We start from the raw sequence: 21,816 nt of genomic DNA, 5'->3' as shown, positions 1-21,816 counted from the left end.
AAAGTCCTGAACCACAGCCATGGTAATATCCTGTCCTATTCTAAGAGCACAGTTGTTGCTGCAACAAGCGAGCAACCTGCAGGGAGCACACATGGGCGATGATACGTCTCTCACACACGCACACGCACGCACTTGTAATAGTTTCTGTCCGGCTTAGAATCTGAATCAGAAACGTACGTTGCACATGCAAGGAATTTGGCTTGGTGATTGTGCAACAGTACAACCCAGTGCAATAGTATGACGCATAGAAAATATGAATGTACAACATAATATGGTAAACAAATAAGAGTATGTTAAAACAAGAATATAAAGTGTCACGTGTATATTAAAAGAAATTCATAAACCTAGAAGTCCGAACTGAAAGTGTTGGATTAGTTTGTTGTTGCCAACACATTATTTATCTTAAAACACTTTGTTGTGTTTAGTGACCCCCCTCCCCCCCCCCCACATTCTGCTGTCTGTTGTCCGGACAACAAGTAAAGCCACCATTTCTGCTTCAAACACCCCCCCCCCTCCCCTCCCTAAAAATCCCCTGCCATATAAATCTGTCACACATTTGGAGGAATGCGTCCGATTTATTAGAAAAGAGGAAGTAAACATGACGAGATGACATGAATTTCCTCAGTTAGTTGGAAAAGTAAACTAGCAGTGAGTGATGCACTTCTGCTTTTCAAGGAACATGGTTGAGAGGGGGGGGGGCACAGAGTGGCATGAAGCTGAGTGGGAAAAAAGAAGCAAAACAGTGGTGGGGTGGGGCAGCTGTAGAGAAGGGGAGGGGGGACCTGTCTGGCCAATGGGGCTGCAGCAGGGCCTCGTGACCCCGCCCAGTGTGTAAAACACCGTGGCTCTCACTGACAGCTCAGACAATATGCTTGTGAGGCACCGACGAGGAGTAAACCCCCCCAAAAAAGAACTTTTGCACACACACGCGCGCACACGCTCTGAGACTGTTCACGTGAAAAACTCTCCTCTTCTCGATGCGGGGACGCTGAGCGCCACCGCCTCAACCATGGTGAGTGCTGCTGCACCTCACAGCATTACGCAGTTATTGTGACAACTCTTGTTTCTTTTTTACAATCACAGTTTAGTTGTCGCTCTCCACCGGGATGTCTCGTCGGGATGTCTAGTTTGTGTTGTTCGGTGTCCGTGCTGTTGATCGTCAACAAGAGGGAATGTCCCCTCAGGACCACCTGCTTAGATTGCTGTTCAATTTGCGGTGTCAGCTAATGTACCGACTATTTCCACTCACGGACCCTCTGACCTGCTCCATGCTGTCTGTATCGAGAGAGATAGAGAGAGACACACACACACACACACACACACACACACACACACACACACACACACACAGAGAGGGAGAGAGAGCGAGAGAGACTTTATGAGTCTCATTAACACACAAGCCTTTAGAAGTGGCATTATCAACTCAGGCTGCTCAGGAAGACACACACACACACACACACACACACACACACACACACACACACATTTGGGACGTTAGGCAGATGTTTAATTTTGCAGATGTTGCACTTTGCAATTGTCCTTAATATTTATTGTTATTTGTGATAAAGTTTGATTACTTGGCAGGCGTAGAACTTGTTTTTTGCAGCATTTCGTCTCTACCAGTGGGTGTTTGTTAAAGACCCCCCCCCCCCCCCCCCCCCCCCCCCCCAGTGTAACTGAAGGGGACTGAGGAGGGTGCCAGCAGCAGGTGGAGTAACATATTACATTTAATAGTCACCCGACATTTTCTAAAACTACTTTTGATACGTGGATTCAATTATTGGTTCATTAAAGTAGTTACACTTGATTGGAGCCTACCAGACCATGTGTATGTGTATATATATATATATATATATATATATATATATATATATATATATATATATATATATATATATATATATATATATATATATATATATTTATTATTATTGTTATTATTATTATTATATATATATTTTTTTCTTTTCTTTTTTCTTTCTTTTTTTGTTCTTTCTTTTTTTCTCTCTATTTTTCTTTTTATTCTTTTTTTTTTTTCTCTTTTTTTTTTTTAAATCTTAAGAACAGCAAAATACAAGCACACAGTTAAAATACCACATAAAATAAATTTTGAAATAAACCATGAAAAGCAAGTGAAACACTTGGAGTGTGGTTTGGGGTTCAATGGGTGGAACATGTTTAAAAAGCCTGGACATGATTAATGTAAAGCCTCATCTTCCAAAATCCTATCTGTGAGGCTCACAGTGGAGGGAAAGGATATGCATCATCCAGACATTTTCCTGCAACGCAAATATGCAACTGAGCTCATCTTGTTCATCGCTTCTTTGAAAAAAGCAAAAAGGCTGGTTTGGTTGATGAGTCAGTTTAAGCAACCTCATTTCCGTTCTATAGGGTTATTTCGTATTGCAATTTATTTCCTTTTTTAGGTCATTGAGAGCTATTTCGGGACGCGTTGTGCACTGTGTGGCTGTCTGTTTTCATCATCTGAGAGCAGAGTCAGTAGACAGTCATGAGGGCTTTTGAGGCTGGCATGGAGAAGTGGCAGAAACCTTTTCAGATCCCACTCAAGGAAGTTTAATCCTCCATCTGCCCTGTATGTTATCCAGCAACTGTCCATGTGTTTAACTGCAAAAGATTAATAATCGACTTCAAAAGTGAGAGAGGCCCCCATCGTTCCGCCTGTAAGGACGTATGCCAACTGGCTATAGGCTCTCCACTGTGAAAACAAACAGACTTCACCCAGGAGACCGCTGTCCGTGTCCCGTGTGACAACAAGTCAACGTTGACTTATTTTACCTTACTTACCTGAAGTAACTGACGTATCGAACTAAAGCTGCTTACATAAGTTTCACAAAAGTTTGTTGTGAAACCAATTACTTGAGTTGCCTTAATTTAAAAACTACATTGGAGTTTTTTAATTTTTAAATTTTTAAAGAAGGGCTTTTAATACTGCACTTAGCCCCAGGCCAAGTGAGCTGTTGTCCCAAATGCCTGGGACTAAGGGACATTATAGTCTTGGACTAAATGAACTGTTAGCCTGGGACAAAGTGGGCTATTAGTTCGGGGTTAAGAAGGCTTTCACATCCCAAAGTGGGCTAACCCCGACTTTATCCCAGGGTTTGGTGGTCCTGCTCTTTAGGGCTTGGTGGCCCTGCTCTTTAGGGCTTGGTGGTCCTGTTCTTTAGGGCTTGGTGGCCCAGCTCTTTAGGGCTTGGTGGCCCAGCTCTTTAGGGCTTGGTGGCCCTGCTCTTTAGGGCTTGGTGGCCCTGCTATTTAGGGCTTGGTGGCCCTGCTCTTTAGGGCTTGGTGGCCCTGCTCTTTAGGGCTTGGTGGCCCTGCTCTTTAGGGCTTGGTGGCCCTGCTCTTTAGGGCTTGGTGGCCCTGCTATTTAGGGCTTGCTGGCCCTGCTCTTTAGGGCTTGGTGGCCCTGCTCTTTAGGGCTTGGTGGCCCTGCTCTTTAGGGCTTGGTGGCCCTGCTATTTAGGGCTTGGTGGCCCTGCTCTTTAGGGCTTGGTGGCCCTGCTCTTTAGGGCTTGGTGGCCCTGCTCTTTAGGGCTTGGTGGCCCTGCTCTTTAGGGCTTGGTGGCCCTGCTCTTTAGGGCTTGATGGCCCTGCTCTTTAGGGCTTGGTGGCCCTGCTCTTTAGGGCTTGGTGGCCCTGCTCTTTAGGGCTTGGTGGCCCTGCTCTTTAGGGCTTGGTGGCCCTGTTCTTTAGGGCTTGGTGGCCCTGTTCTTTAGGGCTTGGTGGCCCTGCTCTTTAGGGCTTGGTGGCCCTGTTCTTTAGGGCTTGGTGGCCCTGCTCTTTAGGGCTTGGTGGCCCTGCTCTTTAGGGCTTGGTGGCCCTGTTCTTTAGGGCTTGGTGGCCCTGTTCTTTAGGGCTTGGTGGCCCTGTTCTTTAGGGATTGGTGGCCCTGTTCTTTAGGGCTTGGTGGCCCTGTTCTTTAGGGCTTGGTGGCCCTGTTCTTTAGGGATTGGTGGCCCTGTTCTTTAGCACGGTTAGCCTTGAGTTTGCAGGGATATCCCTTGAAAATTGATTGAACATAAGGCTAAAAGTTGCCAGTGTCACGTTTTTTGTCATCCAATCTGTTTAAGAGTATTCACGCGTTATTCTAGAATGTAAACATTACATCACGTTTTCCAACACACATTTAACCCAGGGCTAGAACTGCAGCGTGAATCGAATAGCCCTGGACTTATTTTAACCCTGCGTTAACGTTTGAAAAGTCCAATGTGCATTTTTTTACATGTTTCCTAGTCTTCTTCACTTGAGTGTGAAAGTTCACCCTTGACCTTGGATAAACTTCAGGTGTACTTAAAAGTATTCACTAGAGGGGAAGATTCTCTTAGTCTTTGCAGGGAGAAAGAAACTGCAACAAACCCAAAATCTCAACCACCCAACATGCTCCTGTTCACTGTAAATGAATGTAACCCTACCAGTGAAGCTGCTAAGTGACCTCACAGTGAGTATATATGTGACACGAGGCAGAAGACGAGACTGAGGAAGTGTGAGTATGAATAAAAGCGGAGTGTGAGCAGTGAGATAAGTTCCTGCTGCTATCGGCGGCTCCTCACATTGTCCAGGACGTCATCCACTGTTCCCGCTACGCTTCGCTGATCACTACAGTATTTATTTTAAGTCAGTTTGTTGAAAGATTCAGTTGAACAAGATGGGGCTCTTGTTTTACCTCAAACATGTTGTCTGGCTGCCAGAATCCAACATTGAAATGAAGCTGAATCAGCAATTTGTTACCCGTCTTTCATACTGCTCTAAAAACCTTCAAATGGCTGCACCAGTACTCTGACCTGCTGCTGTTAGTTGGAAGTGTACTTCCAATCACTTCTAGTGAACTCTGCAGCCTTAATGGTGATTCAGCAATATAATACAGTAAAGCTAAGACATACTTTACTTTAATCGTGCTGACACGAGTATCTGTTTGTATGTAACAACAGAATCTAAGATCAAAGGTACACTTACCAGCTTTTAGAGCTTTCAACCACATCTCAGTCTTCATTTTTAATACGTGAATTACATGGTGTGGTTTCATCTTGTCTTATTGGTGCAGGTTTAGTGGCCGCAAAAAGCCGCGCAATCCTTTTGTGAATTTGCCCCTGTGTATATTGATTTGACAAATAGTGCGTTTTGTTCATTTCTATTCATTTTAACATTAACAGTCCAATAAAACTGATGAAATCTTGAGATCTGCTTCCAGAAACGAACCAAATTGAAACACGTCTAGTTACTGTTGTGGTGACTCTCATATTGCAATAAAAAGATTAGCTGTCTACGTGGAATGTCCACTAAAGGGTCCTTGGAAGTGTGTGTGCTTTGCGTTTATGATGTTTTGACATAGTTCTCACCAGTTCCCAAACAGGAAATACCAGGGCAGCTGTAGGGAGTCAATGTCACTGCCACAGATCCTGAATCAGTCTCCTGTTGGATCTGTTCGGGTTGGAGAGACAGTTGGCAAAGGTGATATTCCACGGAGCACATCTGAGGATCATTCAAGATGATAAAATTGATGGACCTTTGAACGAATTCCCAGCATGTCAGAAAATAATTTACGGGACACCAAATCTCTCTCCCAGTGTTTTCCCCTCTGTTTGTCTGTCTGTCCCCCCCCCCCTCCCCCCTCTCTGTATCTCATAAACTGTGGGAAAGTTTAATATGTCATATTTACAGGATGACTTCCTGTCCAAATTCAAGAGAAGGGATTATCTCAACTATGTGCTCGGCCTCATCTTGAACACCCTGCTCCTGCCACTCTGTCAGGGGAAAAAGAACATTTTTCAAAATTTTAGTGAACCTTTGGTGGTGTGACAGATTTGTTTACCGCCGCCGTGGGTGTTGCTCTGGGCCCGGCATGTGTCTGAATGTATACTGGATGAGGTGCTGACCTGACCCCCGGGGTTGGGCCCAGACTGTCAAGGGGCAAAAGGTCAGAGTGGACCAAGAGGGAGTCGGTCCCACACCAGGAACCACTTCCTGGACTAGTCCCAGAGAGCTACTGGAACAGGATGCTCTTATTATGTCAACTCAATAGTGCGTCTCTACAGGTGCTCTCTGATTGTGTGGGAAAATTTACCGATTACCCAAAAGCATTGCTCTTCCAAATATGGGGTTTTACATTCTGTAGTGCAGTTACAAAATACCCGATGAATGCACGTCAATAGCTGCAGAATAGTTACCTGATTATATGAATAATACAGTTAGAGGACAAACAGCCTTTCAGTGAGTCACTTGAAAGTCACTTTTTACTTCAAGTCGTTTTTTAGCTTCTCAAATATGCACTTTCTCTGTTTAATGTAATCGTAAATTGAATGTCTCCGGGTTTCAGAGTGTTGGTTGGACAACTTTTGTTTTGATGACGTTAGCTTGAGGGTCTGGAAAGCTGTGATGGACATGTTTCACTGCTTTATTTTTTATTTTTTGGACTAAACAATGAGTGAAACAATAATTAGCAGATTAAGTGATAATAGTCCACAGCTGCAGTCCTACTTCAGTTTCTGGTGCACAGGTAACAGCTTGACATAACTGCGAGTTAAGAATAGAATCGTCACGTAAACAACAAGCCGCTCCACATCCAACGTTGTATTGAAGTATCTTCATTTGGGCTGAGGGTGACTTACTGCCCGAACAGAAGCTTTTAAAAGCATTTCCTGCGTTGCGTCTGACGGGCCGACGTTAATTTGTGAACAGGATGGAGCGCAGAGAGACTGGAGAGGCAGAGACAGCTGTGCAGTTTAAAGTGCTGAGGGCCAGCTGTCAGAGGGCTGATCCGCACAAGCAGGCGTGTGCAGGAATCCAAAAGAGTCACAGCTGAATCTGAATTTGTTACTGTACTCCGTGATCAACATGCAGAACACACAAACAGGGGCACGAGTAAACACAGCACCAGGACCGGGGACAAGTGTCCTGAATTCAATGCAGTTATTTTAAATTTGGACGAGTAACCAAAAACAAGTTTCACTGATAATCCCAAAATAGGCTGTGGTTTAAATGGCCCAGGGCACTGAAACCCACGGCCTGGATTGATGAGTCACAGTATGAGTGTTTAGTGATGATTCTTTGGATAGTGCACACTGATGATTCCAAGGAGGAAGTACAACAGCGTAACTCTTGGTGGTGCAGTCGCCGACTGTCATCTGACCCCATGTATTTCACTTGCATGTCTGCAGCATGACCCGGAGGATTAAGCAGGCAGCTTGCTGTGTGTGTGTGTGTGTGTGTGTGTGTGTGTGTGTGTGTGTGTGTGTGTGTGTGTGTGTGTGTGTGTGTGTGTGTGTGTGTGTGTGTGTGTGTGTGTGTGTGTGTGTGTGTGTGTGTGTGTGTGTGTGTGTGTGTGTGTGTCGGCTGCCGTCAGTGTGCTCCACAGGCCTGCATCCCGACAGGTGCTGAGCGTGTTGGACTCTGATGGTGAATGGGCTCTTTGTTGCAGATGACAGCAGACACACACACTCATCAGCTGAGGGTGTGCCAGCTGAGGTTTGTTTTGCCGAGGGTCTGTCTGCACCATTATTCCTCTAGTGTCTTGGATCTTTCTTTATGATGTCATTGATACCTTTACTCTGGAACCTTTTTCTTTTATATAGTTTTGAAGCTTTTTTTATGGCTTCTTTAAGTGATAAACATACAAAAACACACACAGAACATATGCCAAATATTCAAATTAGCTCCACTACACCTACAACATTAAAGATATGTTAATGCGTCAGTAATAATAATAATAATGAAATATATAATAACAAGAGGCCATTGAGCAACATGGTTACTTTTATTTTTGATAAATGTCATTAGTTTTGCAGGCGTTGAGTCATAAACCAAAGTATTGGAAATCAGAGGATCACTAAAGTTATTACACTTTATTCTGTGGAAAACATTGATGTCTGTACAGCCGTTAAGTAAGATGTATCATCTAGAAACAATGAATGTACAGAATTTTGTGCAATAAATTAATTTATTAATCGCTAAACCCTCTCACTGAGCTGAAAGATCATTTTTGTGCATTTGTTAATCAGAGAAATGAATAAAATATATACGGGTTTGCATTCCAGTTTTATTACAAATATCTAGTCATTGCTGATTGAATTAAGCTGCCAGCAAACTGTGATGCTGCACCTCTGTAAGTCACCTTTTTGTTGTCTGACTAAAGGTCAGGAGATTTGGCGAAATGTGAAAAGGGTCAACAAGAGCAACATCCAGCCACGCCAACAACACATTTGGTTCACATTAATCGAAACATAGAGGTTTCTCATGGGTATTAAAAAGATGCATTGATGAGAAAAGTGTGAACGTCCAGTTCTCTCTGTGTGGTTTTATCAAGTCAAACCACAAGCTGCTCGCAGCCTCATTTCATTATTACCAGCTTGTTTCTCATACGGACAGCCTGCACCAAAGAACCACAACAAAGAAGATAATGTCATTGAAATAAAGGAAACTGTCCAAGGGCGTCAATATAGATATTGCAGACTGTGTGGTTGCACTGGAGCTCTTGGAACAGGGTGGTCTGTGAAGAGAATTCTTTGCAAGGGGGTTTCCATTGCTTCCTAAAACACATGATATTGCTCAATCAAGGACTGAATGTAGTTTTGTGAGGTTCCAATTATTTTATGTGCCCTCAAAACGAAAGTTAGGAACGTAACTACGGTTCTATGAATCCTGGATGACCGCCAGAGGCAGTGCTTAACACTGGATGTATTCCGTCGCGCGCATGCGCAGGTCGAATATTTATATCAACAAAGTCACGTGTGACCTCGGATGACCACCGTCATCTATAAGTTCCGGTGTCATCCTGAGCTCAGTCCTATGGAATCTTCTCGCGAGTTCACGGGATTCCGAGTGACCAAGAACTCTGGCGGTCATCCAGGATTCATAGAACCGTAGTTACGTTCGTAACTTTCGTTCTATTTCATCCTTACTGACCGCCAGAGGCAGTGCTTAACACTGGATGACTTATACCAAAAGAGTCACGAGCAAGCACAGTAACTACCCCTTATAGCTCCGGCAGAGAAAATTGGCCAAAGAACCCTCCCCAGTGGGTGAGGGTTGGCAACGTTAACTCTGTAGTGTTTGGTGAATGTGCTCGGTGATGCCCATGAGGCCGCCGCACATATATCCCCCACAGGCACACCACTCAGGCTTGCCCTCGGTGTGGAGACACTCTTGGTAGTGACCCTTCACCCCGGATGGCCGAGCGCAGCCGCTCGCCTTGTATGTATCGGCAATGGCCTCCACTATCCAGTGGGACAGGTGCTGTTTTTCCTTTTTTTTTTAAAAAGGAGCACAGCCCTTCTTAGGCTCACCATAACTGACTATGCAGGCGGTGGCTTCCATATAAGCTCTGAGCTGGGCACAGCAGCCTTGACCTCTCCTCTCCCGATGGGGGAGGGGGGGGGGGGGTCAACTTTGCCAGCTGGATAGGCCGGTTTATATGTGAACGTATCCACCCCCTTGGGAGAAACACTGCCTTAGGCCAGAAAGTGACACCCAAGCCATCTGAGTTCCACCTCAGACATGATTCTTCCACTGACAGGGCATGCAGCTCGCCCCCACATTGAGCTGAATTGACAGCAAGGAGAAAACCGTCTTGCTGATAGCCATCTAGGCTCCGCCTGTGCCAGGGGTTCAAAAGGACAAGCATAAGGTGTCCAGTACCAAGGGTAGGTCCCATGCAGGGGAGACCGGCCCTTATCCAGGAGGGACTGTAGAAACTCAGTACAGCAGGCACGGGGAGCTGTACTGGGACCTTGTTCTGAGCCGCACACTAGTCGGAGAACAGCTTCCACCTGTTTCTTGTACTGCAGGCAGGTAGACCGCGCACTGGCATTCAGAATAGTCCGTCAGACTGGTTCTATGCAGCCACTCAGCATCCGGTCGGGCCCTCCCGTGACCCCTAATTGAAGGCGGCAGGGATTGGAATGCCAAATCCGACCCTCTAGTTGCGACAGGAGATCCCTCCTGTCGGGGAAGAACTCTGACAAGCTTATAGCAAAAGCAGAGGGAATGGTGGAAAGGCATAAAGAAGATCCTCTGGCCACGTGTGAGCCAGGGCATCTTGACCCAGAGGGCTGGTCCTCCGTCAGGGAGACCCAGTGGGGGCAGTGGGTCGACACGTCTGGATGCAGCCGCCACTCTCCCGGTGGAGGCTTGTAACGGAACAGGAAAACCACAACTTGTTCCATTCTCCTGGTGGGTACATTGCCCACAGGCTGGTCAGGCGGGGGGCCTCCCAAGTCAGAAGGCCACGGTGATCCCCGTAGCAACTTCTGCAGATCTGGTGCCCCATCGATAGTTCATGGGAAATCACAGCAGAGGTGCTGTCCACCGGACAAGCACATGCTTTCCCTTCAACCATGGAAGGAAGTGCTCGAGCGCTAGCTCTAGAACCTGGACCTGCGGTCTTCCAGCAGACAACTGCCCCCAGGCTGTCCTGTTCTGTCACCCTGCACCCCGCCTTGAGAGGCAGGTATCTGTTGTGACAATCTCCTGGTGGAATGGAACCGAGCCCCTGGGGCTCGGTTCCTGGGACACTGTTCGCCAGATATGCACTCCCTCCATGGGGATAGTGAATAGATGAATAGACACTGTTTCGGTAATATTATTGCCCTGTATCTGTGCCACTTGGCATCCAAGTGAAGGCTGTTCAGCCATCCGCACTGGGGCGACAGACAGGCCCTCATAGGGCCACACTAATGAAGGTTATGCTCTGAGAAGGGCTCAGGTAGCTCCTCTCCATGTTCACCTTGAGGCCCACCGGGCCACGTGAGAGAAGGCGAGCAGTGTCCTGTGGCGCCTGAAGCCGGGACGGCGCCTAGGTCGGCCAGTCTAAGTACGGCAGTATGTTCACGCCCTGCGATTGCAGGGGGAAAGGACAGCAGTAACCCACTGTGGACACCCATGGGGAGATGGGAGAGTCCGAATGGAAGCACCCAGGACTGAAAGTTGTGGTGATGCACCATGGGAACAGGCGTCGATAGACGTGAACCACTCTCCCTTGGAAATCCGCTGATGGGAGAAAGAACCCCGACAGCCGGCCTGGAGACATCTCCTGGCACCCCTGCCGGGGGGGACGGGGACGTAAGTAGGGATGTATAGGTAGCGGTCCGGCCTCTCAGCAGGACGCCGAGGCCTGTTGCGGCTACTAGGGTAAGCTGGAGGCTGAGAAAACGGCCTTGTGGGCAAAAAATGGGACCCCTAGGTCTGGGGGTGCAGGCATGTCCTTGCAAAGACCAGAGAACTGCTGCCTGGTCTGGCTAGCTCTAACAGTCCGCTGAAGCGCCTGTACAGCAGCTGACTCGAACAGCTCACCAGGCTCCACTGGGACAGTATGGAGGGTCCTCCTACATGTCTCAGATAGGGGTGACTGCGCCAGCCAAACCTGGCGACGAGTCTGAACCAGGGTGGACATCATACATCCACGTTCCCTCGATATGAGCGCAAACGCCTGCAATGAAGCATCACTGAGCAGAAGCGTCGAAGTAGCCCGCTGCAGAGAATCTGCGAGGGAAAGCATGAGGTGGGAGAGGGAGTTGTCGATACGGTGCACAGCGCTGCTGTGTCCTAAGCCCTGGATAGCAGGTCATCTTTGACCCGACATTGGGTCGAGGGCACCTGGCATCGGGCCTCAGAGTCTCCTCAGGGGAAACTGATGGACGCCATAGTCGTCTAACTGGCTGGCATACGTGCAAGGCCAGATTTGCCACCTCCTGCATGGTCTGATGTAAGGCGGGAGAGAGCCCCGGTGTCTCCACCATGCACGCAACTCCCTCAGATATTCCTCGGAGGGAGGAACAGAAAAGGTGGTTAGGGCGGGAAGGTGCCTGAAGAAGGCACTCACAGGTGGATGTTCCAGCTGCTGTGTATGCCCGGCGTGCAAGCGCCATACCAATGACCAGGGTAGGTTGGTCTGGATTCAGCTGCCCTGACAGGGGGAGGTAGACCTCCCGCATCAGGTGTTCCACTTCGGCCAGCCTAGCAGACCTTACTGCTCAAGGCGTGATGCCGCAGGTCCTGCCTGGGTTCTCCCTGCTAGGGCAAGAGGTCAGGGCCGTCCTCCGGCTGAAGAGGAGCTATACAGGTCCTACAGCCGGGAGAGTTTAACATGGCCGCGATTCTGGTGGAACCCTTGTCCCACTAGTTTATGCGGAATTCCAAATCAGTCCGAGCGGGAGCGCTCTGCTGAATGTTGAGAGAACAGGGGGCAGCCAGTGGCGAGTGATCCTTCGGACACTCTTCCCTTAGCCAGCCGGTGCGGATATTGGTGACCCACCAGTTAGCCTGAGCGAGAGCACTCTGCAACTGTGGAAACAGGTCAGGCAAAGTCCTTATAGTGAGAGGGGCGAGGACACTCTCTAAGCCCACTCTCTTCACTAAGATAGTTGCTGCAGATATTAGTGTCCCCCCAGTTAGCTTGAGCGAGAGCACTCTGCCACTGTGGAAACAGGTCAGGCAAAGTCCTTATAGTGAGAGGGGCGAGGACACCCTTCACTAAACTAGTTGCTGCAGATATTGGTGTCCCACCAGTTAGCTTGAGCGAGAGCACTCTGCTACTGTGAAAAACAGACAAAAAGAACACAGTCCTTACAGTGAGAGGGGAGCGAGGACACTCTTCACTAAGACAGCTGCTGCAGATATTGGTGTCCCACCAGTTAGCTTGAGCGAGAGCACTCTGCCACTGTGGAACAGGTCAGGAAAACAGTTCTCATAGTGAGAGGGGAGCGAGGACACTCTCTTCACTCGGATAGTTGCTGCAGATATTGGTGCCCCACCAGTTAGCTTGAGCGAGAGCACTCTGCCACTGTGGAACAGGTCAGGAAAACAGTTCTCATAGTGAGAGGGGAGCGAGGACACTCTCTTCACTCGGATAGTTGCTGCAGATATTGGTGCCCCACCAGTTAGCTTGAGCGAGAGCACTCTGCTACTGTGAAAACGGACAAAAAAAACCACAGTCCTTACAGTGCGAGGACACTCTCCACTTGGACAGGTGCTGTAACTCTTGGTGTGCTACCAGTTAGCCTGAGCGAGGGCACTCTGCTAACTGATATCCGCTACCGATATGTCCATAATGTTTACAACAATCAATGGACACACCGAGTCTTAGCTTAGTCTAGTTAGCCGGAGCGAACTCGACAGCCGTAATGCGTAAAAACCATCAATGGGCACAACCTCAATGTTGATTTAGTATAACTAGCATTCACCGAGTTAGCCTGAGCGAGCACATTCCGCTAACTGTGATCGTTGTAATGCTACAAAGTTGATGGCCACAGCCCCAGTACCAGCTTTGTTTATCTAGTTTCCCACTGAGTTAACCTGAGCGAGGACGCTCTGTTAACTGTGACAGCTGTAAGAATACAAAGTTGATGGCTACAGCCCCAGTATCAGCTTTGTTTAGCTAGTTTCCCACTGAGTTAACCCGAGCGAGGACGCTCTGTTAACTGTGACAGCTCTGTTAACTGTGACAGCCGTAAGGATACAAAGTTGATGGACGCAGTCCCAGTATCAGCTTTGTTTAACTAGTTTCCCACTGAGTTAACCTGAGCGGGGACGCTCTGTTAACTGTGACAGCCGTAAGGATACAAAGTTGATGGCTACAGCCCCAGTATCAGCTTTGTTTAGCTAGTTTCCCACTGAGTTAACCTGAACGGGGACGCTCTGTTAACTGTGACAGCCGTAAGGATACAAAGTTGATGGACGCAGTCCCAGTATCAGCTTTGTTTAGCTAGTTTCCCACTGAGTTAACCTGAGCGAGGACGCTCTGTTAACTGTGACAGCTCTGCTAACTGTGACAGCCGTAAGGATACAAAGTTGATGGACGCAGTCCCAGTATCAGCTTTGTTTAGCTAGTTTCCCACTGAGTTAACCTGAGCGGGGACGCTCTGTTAACTGTGACAGCCGTAAGGTTTACAAAGTTGATGGACGCAGTCCCAGCTAGCATCCAAGTTAGCCTGAGTGAAGACACTGCTAACTGCGAATTACGTCAGATGTAAAGATTAAATCTCCATGTACACAACGCCAATGCGGATCTAGTGTCTCACAAAGTTTGCCTGAGCAGGAACACTCTGCTAACTGTGATAGCCGTAACACTGTGAAGGGCGGGCCGACAGCGTAATTCTACGCTCTCGTTAGCGCGCCAACCGTGGAACAAACAACTGTTAAAGAAAACAATGTTTAATCGATCTTACCGATTGCTGTCATCACGACTTAGCTGACCCTTATCAGACTGGTGACGACCGATGATAGGGGCGTCCACCAGTCCGGGGCTCGATGTCCGAACGGCGAACACACCGTTCCCTCCGAAGAGGGACAGCTCGTCGCAGCCTTTGGAGGGCGAGAGAACCGCAACTCCGACCGGTAGTCACAAGGCTACAGCGACGAGCTCTAATATGTCTTGATCGTAGACACATCCTTGTTTAAGCTACCATGGTAGCTAACCTGCGACGCGAGAAGAAAAAAAGGACTGAGCTCAGGATGACACCGGAACTTATAGACGACGGTGGTCATCCGAGGTCACACGTGACTTTGTTGATATAAATATTCGACCTGCGCATGCGCGCGACGGAATACATCCAGTGTTAAGCACTGCCTCTGGCGGTCAGTAAGGATGAAATAGAACCCATCTCTGTCATGGTTTTCATTTCTTATTGTCTTTGGTATTTTTTTCAAGAGCGTGCACTAGGGTCCTCCACAAGAGCGTGCACTAGGGTCCTCCATAAGAGCGTGCACTAGGGTCCTTCATAAGAGCGTGCACTAGGGTCCTTCATAAGAGCGTGCACTAGGGTCCTCCATAAGAGCGTGCACTAGGGTCCTCCATAAGAGCGTGCACTAGGGTCCTTCATAAGAGCGTGCACTAGGGTCCTTCATAAGAGCGTACACTAGGGTCCTCCATAAGAGCGTGCACTAGGGTCCTTCATAAGAGCGTGCACTAGGGTCCTCCATAAGAGCGTGCACTAGGGTCCTCCATAAGAGCGTGCACTAGGGTCCTTCATAAGAGCGTACACTAGGGTCCTCCATAAGAGCGTGCACTAGGGTCCTTCATAAGAGCGTGCACTAGGGTCCTCCATAAGAGCGTGCACTAGGGTCCTTCATAAGAGCCTACACTAGGGTCCTCCATAAGAGCGTGCACTAGGGTCCTCCATAAGAGCGTGCACTAGGGTCCTCCATAAGAGCGTGCACTAGGGTCCTTCATAAGAGCCTACACTAGGGTCCTCCATAAGAGCGTGCACTATGGTCCTCCATAAGAGCGTGCACTAGGGTCCTTCATAAGAGCGTACACTAGGGTCCTCCATAAGAGCGTGCACTAGGGTCCTTCATAAGAGCGTGCACTAGGGTCCTTCATAAGAGCGTGCACTAGGGTCCTCCATAAGAGCGTGCACTAGGGTCCTTCATAAGAGCGTACACTAGGGTCCTCCATAAGAGCGTGCACTAGGGTCCTTCATAAGAGCGTGCACTAGGGTCCTCCATAAGAGCGTGCACTAGGGTCCTTCATAAGAGCGTGCACTAGGGTCCTTCATAAGAGCGTGCACTAGGGTCCTTCATAAGAGCGTGCACTAGGGTCCTTCATAAGAGCGTGCACTAGGGTCCTTCATAAGAGCGTGCACAAGGGTCCTTCATAAGAGCGTGCACAAGGGTCTTAATAGTGTGCACTAGGGTCCTTCATAAGAGCGTGCACTAGGGTCCTCCATAAGAGCGTGCACTCTGGTCCAAATAGCGTGCACTAGGGTCCTCCATAATATCGTGCAGTAGGGTCCTTCATAAGAGCGTGCACTAGGGTCCTTCATAAGAGCGTGCACTAGGGTCCTTCATAAGAGCGTACACTTTGGTCCTCCATAATATCGTGCAGTAGTGTCCTTCATAACAGCGTGCACTAGGGCCCATTGTAACTACCTTACGCCAATGAAGCTGTCGCATTTTCAAATCTGATTCAAAATGTGTTGGGTAAAATTACTCTAACTTGCAAATCAATGTATTTTTAGAGCGATGAGATAGGACGATTGCAAGCCTGCAAGAGGAAGAAGAAACTGGTATACCATCTGCCTCAATGCAGAAAGCCCAAATAGGAAGTGAGCAAAGGAAGATGTCACATTCAGAACAAAAGATTAAGTCTACTTAGTTGTTTGTTGTTGTTGATTCACAATCACTTCAACAATAAGGGTAAAACCGACAACTATTTGTGTTAATTATGAATTAGAAAATGACTTTTCCCTTGTGAATCGGATGACAACTGATATAGGTGCAACTTGTTGCAACATTTTGCAAGAGGAAATGTTGTCATAGCCCAACAGCAGCATAGGAAATGCACTGCATACAGTTTCAAGTAACAACTTCTAAATGTGTATCTGTACCATGCAAATTACAATGTGGAAACTGACCAGGGAACTGCGGCACATGGCTGTGTCATTGTGTCCAGTATCTTACTTTTGTCATTTAAAATGAGCCACACACTATCTGCCCACAGGTTTTACCTCCTCGTCTTTATTTACATTCTCTCTGTTCTTGATTTTAGAACAAACTCGCGAAGGCTCTGTATGACAACACTGCGGAGTGTGCAGATGAGCTGGCTTTCAGAAAGGGGGACATCATCACGGTGATGGATCAAAACGTGCCCGGCACCAGCGGATGGTGGATGTGTTCTCTTTATGGACGGCATGGTCTGGCCCCTGCAAACAGACTGCAGATTTTACCACAAACTGGAATCACTGTGGGCTCATTACGCCATGACGTAGAAAAGCCCAAAGTAACTGATGCTGCAACTGAAGACAACTCACAAAATATCTACCAGATCCCAAGTGTGCCCCGGCCCTCCAGCAGCCCAGCTTATGAACGCATGGATGTGATCTACAAGGTCCCGTGCACTCCTTTACCGCCTTCACAAATTCCATTCTCGCCAGCACTTAAGCACAGCACAGAAGGACCTGAGGGATACAAGGTACAAATGGGTTTTCTACAAGTACTGGATTCATGTTGAGAACACTGGGGGCGTTTTCTTTTGCGTGCAATTAATTCACAAATCAATATACTGTTGTTTTAGTATATAATTATGAGGATTACAACTCAAAGACTCAACTGCAAACTCAATTACTTATTTAAATCTTGTCAAAGGCTCCACAGACCAAATCCACTCCTTCCCTTCTTACCTTTCACAAAATAAGCTCTCGACATACATTCATATGTAAAGGCTGGGAAGGCCTTCATACACCGACGACGTGACGAATATACAACAAGAAAATGAAAATTACCAGGGCATTTATTCTGAAGAGTATGACAGGAAGGAATGGATCTGGTCTGCCAGCCTTTGTCAATATTGAAAGGAGTAATAAAGTTGACCTTCTCCGTTAAATACACAGCCTTCAAGTTGTTGTTTGATAATCCTCGTAACTCAACCTGTTCTGCACAATGTGATTGGTTGATGACTTTGCTGTGCAAAAGTTATGAAACATCTACCTCGTACCGCATAATATTCTTCTTCAGTGTGAAATTATATATGACAAAAACAACAGTTTTTATATATTGACGTGCGAATAATCGCACAGATGTGTGAAAGTCTGTCTTGTTCTCTGGGGTCAAAGTTGGGCCTTTTCCTTGGGAAGTGTTAACCTTCATAATTAGAGATGTAGACTGTTGCAGAAATGCAATGCTGTGAAACCCCTGCTGGCAAAAACAGCTTACAGATGGGGACTAGGGGCCTCTCCATGGGACAGGCATGCAGCACCGGGGTCTTTATGAGCCCATAAAAGACCAACGGACACAGACTTCAGACACTTTTAACTGCAAACAGCAGCTCATGCCGCCAGGGACCCCAGAAAGACAGAAGTGTCTGTACGGGTGCATGTGCGGCAGAAGGGTGGGGAGAAATGAACCCACATGTTCACGATTTCCTTTCCTGCTCCAGGGGAGTCCTGTTCCCTTCTGCAGTAGCCACCTAATATTCAATGAGCAGCATGGTTTCTATTATAGAGCTGCGTTAATTGGCAAAGTGCATGCATCATGGGGTTCTCTCCGGCACTCCCAACGGGCTTCAGAGCAAACACTGTCCCCATTAATGTGTTGATGTAGAGGTCAATGAGGTAGATGCAGCTTTGATCAAAGCAGTGCAAATGTTACCAGTCAACCCCAATGTTACAGCCCCTCTGTCTCGTCTGCAGCCTTCATTCTACAGCACGGTGTCCCGTCCAAGAGGGGAGGTTTACGATGTCCCAAGCCAGGCGAGACAAGCTTCACTTTTCACTGTGAGCTCAATACACGCCAACAAAATGCATCAAACGTGTAGTGGCTATATGAAGATATGCTGACGCTTTACTGCTATTGTGATGTTCTATTCGCAGGCGTCAACAACTCCAAGACAGGTGTCACAGTGCAGCAGTCCGGGAGACTCTTACGTAAGTTTCAGATATGTAGAGGGAATAATGAAGTAAGGAACCTATGATGTGCTCACTTTAAAATCATGCAGTCTAAGGGCCTGTTTGACAACTTTGTTCTTGTGCGCAGGTGTATGCAGTTCCACCGCCTTTGCCTCAAGACCCAAACTATGACATCCCTGTTCCCTCGGCCACAGAAGCCCAACAGAAAATGACGGGTGGATTCAGTACCCTTCCCAGTCCCTGCCAGCCTGAGTGGATCTATGATGTACCAGTGGGTCCTGAGAAACAAAGTCCACCCCAAGGCTCCTATGACCCCTCCAAAGTCATTTGCAGGCAACTTTATGACACTTTTCCAGCACGTGCTTGGCCCATTCAAAGACGCAGTCCTTCTCCCTCGCTCTATGATATACCAAAACCCAACTCGCCTGACATCTCGAGTCCACCCAAAGTGCTGCCAAGGCTCCCCATTTACGACAAGCCCCCAACTCAGAGGCTTACAGAGGAGCTAGTATATGCGGTTCCACCCCAGGAGGAGCCACTCGCTCGAGTTATCAGTGATCCCCCCCGTGATCATATACCCCTAGAGTGCAGGGGCGACTCAAGCAATGCTCATGAACTCGCAAGGGTGCGTCTGCAGCGAATGAGGAACTTCCTGGCCTGCACGACGTTCCATGAACTTCCTAGAAACGGGGAGTCGCTGGTGCAGGAGGACGACGAGCGAGGTAGAACCCTGCGTCTCTCTGCAGCAGACAGTCAAAGAATCAGCACGGCCTCCAGCTCCTCCACCAGCTCCTGTGACTCTCTGACCCTGAGCTCGTCCTCTCCCGAGCCTCTGCGAGAGGTGACGCTCAGCCAGGACGAGGCCTGCCGCAGACTTGTGGACCTGCGGGACTCTGTTTGCAAGGCCGTCCCCTGTCTCATGGAGTTTGTCAGCAGTCACTGGAGGAGCAGACAACATCTGGAGAAACACCTGAGGGAGATCGAAGAGGCCGCAGAGGGGATTGTGTGTTTTCTGACGTGCTTTCTGAGCTTCGCACTGGATGTTAAGGGCAACGCCCGCCGTTTGACCGACACCAACCTTCAGACGAGGCTCTTTAAACAGCTGTCCATCGTAGAAGACTCAGGCGTGATCCTACAACAAACAGTGAGTGCTCTGAACATGGCTGGGTGGCCCCTCAACACACTCTGCCAGGACCCTGGTCAGGTCCAGACCCCTGACCAACTGGAGCGCTTCGTCATGGTGGCACGGACTGTTCCAGAGGACGTCAAGCGCCTGGTGTCCATCATCAATGCCAATGGCAAGCTACTGTTCAGAGCCCCTCAGAAAGCTCCAGAGCCTCTCAACACCATAGGTCAGCCAGAGACGAAGAAAAGTCCTGACGGAAGTGAACAAGCAGGGAACTTAGTGGAGGATGACAACGACTACGTAGAGCTACAGGTATAAGCTTCTAATATTCTAAGGCCTTTGTCGGACAGAGCGTTTTAGCAGCCTGGGGCTTTTTGTAATTGTTTTGAAAGAGATTGAAGTATCTTGCACGCTGCTATTTACGTTTTCCCACTCGATGCGCCTCGCTTTTCGGCAGGAGTGCCCTCGAATTGTAAAAAGAAAATCACCCAACCGTGGCTACCATGATCTGAACAGAAAACATCAGGAGGCAAATTAGTGCCGTACTTGAGATTTCGGATAAGGTGTTTATACTGTAAGTATTTAAACTGCGCAGTTCATGGTTTGCATTAATCTGACATTAGCACTCATTTTGGTGGTTGCCTAACAATAACAATAAAAAAGACGCAGCAAACTGCAAAAGATCGGATAACAAAACGCTCTCTGTCCAATCAGGCCCTGAGTCATCACATATAATATGAGTTACTATGGTAACTGAATGATGGGCATTCAACCAAACCTAAAGCATATTTAGAATTGTAACTTTCACACTAATTCATTTCATTTTTACTTTTGTCAGACTAAGAATGACTTTGAAAAGCAGCAGAAGGAACCAAAAGAAACCGTCACACCAGTGTCTAACAAGGTGAGTGTCTCCTGTTAACTAAAGGGATGTGTTCCTACCTCATGAGCATGACGTTATCAAGAATGTGATTCTCATGAATCGATCTGAAATGATGCTGTCCAGGATCTAAAACTTTCCTCGTAGTCATAAAAAGACAGACAACACTGTGGTCCGGATGCCATAATATGAGGCTCTTTGTTCTCCGTCTCCACTGCTTAGGCTGATACCAAGCATCGCTCCTCCGAGTCAGACCCACCGGCCTCCCTGTCAGAGCACTGCCGGCTGTACTTTGGCGCTCTTCAGAAGGCCATCGGGGGATTTGTGGGCAGCCTTCAGGACAGCCAGCCGCCGGAGAAGTTCATCTCGCAAAGTAAGCTGGTGATCATGGTGGGCCAGAGACTGGTGGACACCCTGTGCAGGCAGGCCCAGCGGGGAGGGTCCTCCCAGAACCTCCTGTGTAAGAGCAACCACCTGTGTGCTCTCCTGAAGCAGCTGGCCGTGGCCACCAAGAAGGCGGCGCTGCACTTCCCGGACGAGCAAGCCCTGCACGAGGCTCAAGAGTTTGCTAAGGAACTGGCCCAAAGAGCACAGCACTTTCGGATATCGCTTGACCTGTGAGCGCGCACATTTCAAGCGCGTGGATTTGTTTGTACAGCAAAAGACATTTTTATTCATCATCAGTTTCCTTTTACGTTCATGAAATATTCAACTATGTTCAAGCTTCACCAGCCAAAGAGATGCTTTCTGCTGAACGTTGTTATCATAATGAATGCAGGTACTGGTTGAAATGTTAATAATGTGAGAAAAAGTCGCTAGGACGAGCAGAATAATTGAAATTGTATTTTGTAGCAGAATAAAAGACTTCACCACAGTGAAGGTCCAAAATGAATTGCACATTTAGGATACTGTACTCAAGTCCATTTTAAAATGCAATTCAAATATGTAAAGTACAACATAATTTGTTTTATATAATTTACAACATTTTTGTATTCTCTGAATATTATTTGTTATGTGGATGATTTGTGTATTTTATTACTTTATTGTGTAAGAGGTATACTGTCCAGGGTAGTAGTTTGATACAGTCTACTTTTTATGAATATCTATGTAAATATTCAAAAAAATAAATGTTTACGCATTCCCAAACAACACATGTTGGATTTTTATTGACATGAAACTGAAAACTCTTAATGTTATTTTGTGAAGCATACGAAAACCAGCCATGAGTGTTCTCTGTAGAAAGGGTATAAATGGTACTTAGGTTTCCTAGTCACGGAGAGTACTTTTCAGTTCATCTTATTGTCTCAGTTGGTCACCAGGAAGTGAAGGTTTATTGGAGATATTGTTAATTGCATTATGGGAGATGTAGGATCCAGTGTTTTTGTGTCTTTTCCCAAATTGTCGTCTCCGCTGCTTCAGTTTTGTCTTTTTTTTTGGTGAGTGTTCAAGAGCTAAAA

General features: G+C 47.5%; 1 protein-coding gene across 1 annotated transcript; it reads left to right on the top strand.

The window, feature by feature from the left end:
• The first annotated feature begins 877 nt into the window (after positions 1-877).
• cass4 (Cas scaffold protein family member 4) lies at positions 878-21,496 on the top strand. The gene is made up of 7 exons (XM_079297111.1): positions 878-1,012; positions 16,499-16,921; positions 18,138-18,221; positions 18,318-18,371; positions 18,481-19,791; positions 20,318-20,383; positions 20,582-21,496. The coding sequence occupies exons 1-7, from the start codon at positions 1,010-1,012 to the stop codon at positions 20,978-20,980; spliced, it is 2,340 nt and encodes a 779-aa protein (XP_079153237.1). The 5' UTR covers positions 878-1,009; the 3' UTR covers positions 20,981-21,496.
• The last annotated feature ends 320 nt before the right edge of the window (positions 21,497-21,816 follow it).

This window comes from Melanostigma gelatinosum (assembly GCF_949748355.1).
Source record: "Melanostigma gelatinosum genome assembly, chromosome: 3".
Lineage (NCBI taxonomy): Eukaryota > Metazoa > Chordata > Actinopteri > Perciformes > Zoarcidae > Melanostigma > Melanostigma gelatinosum.
This window is presented reverse-complemented; position numbering and strand designations above follow the sequence as displayed.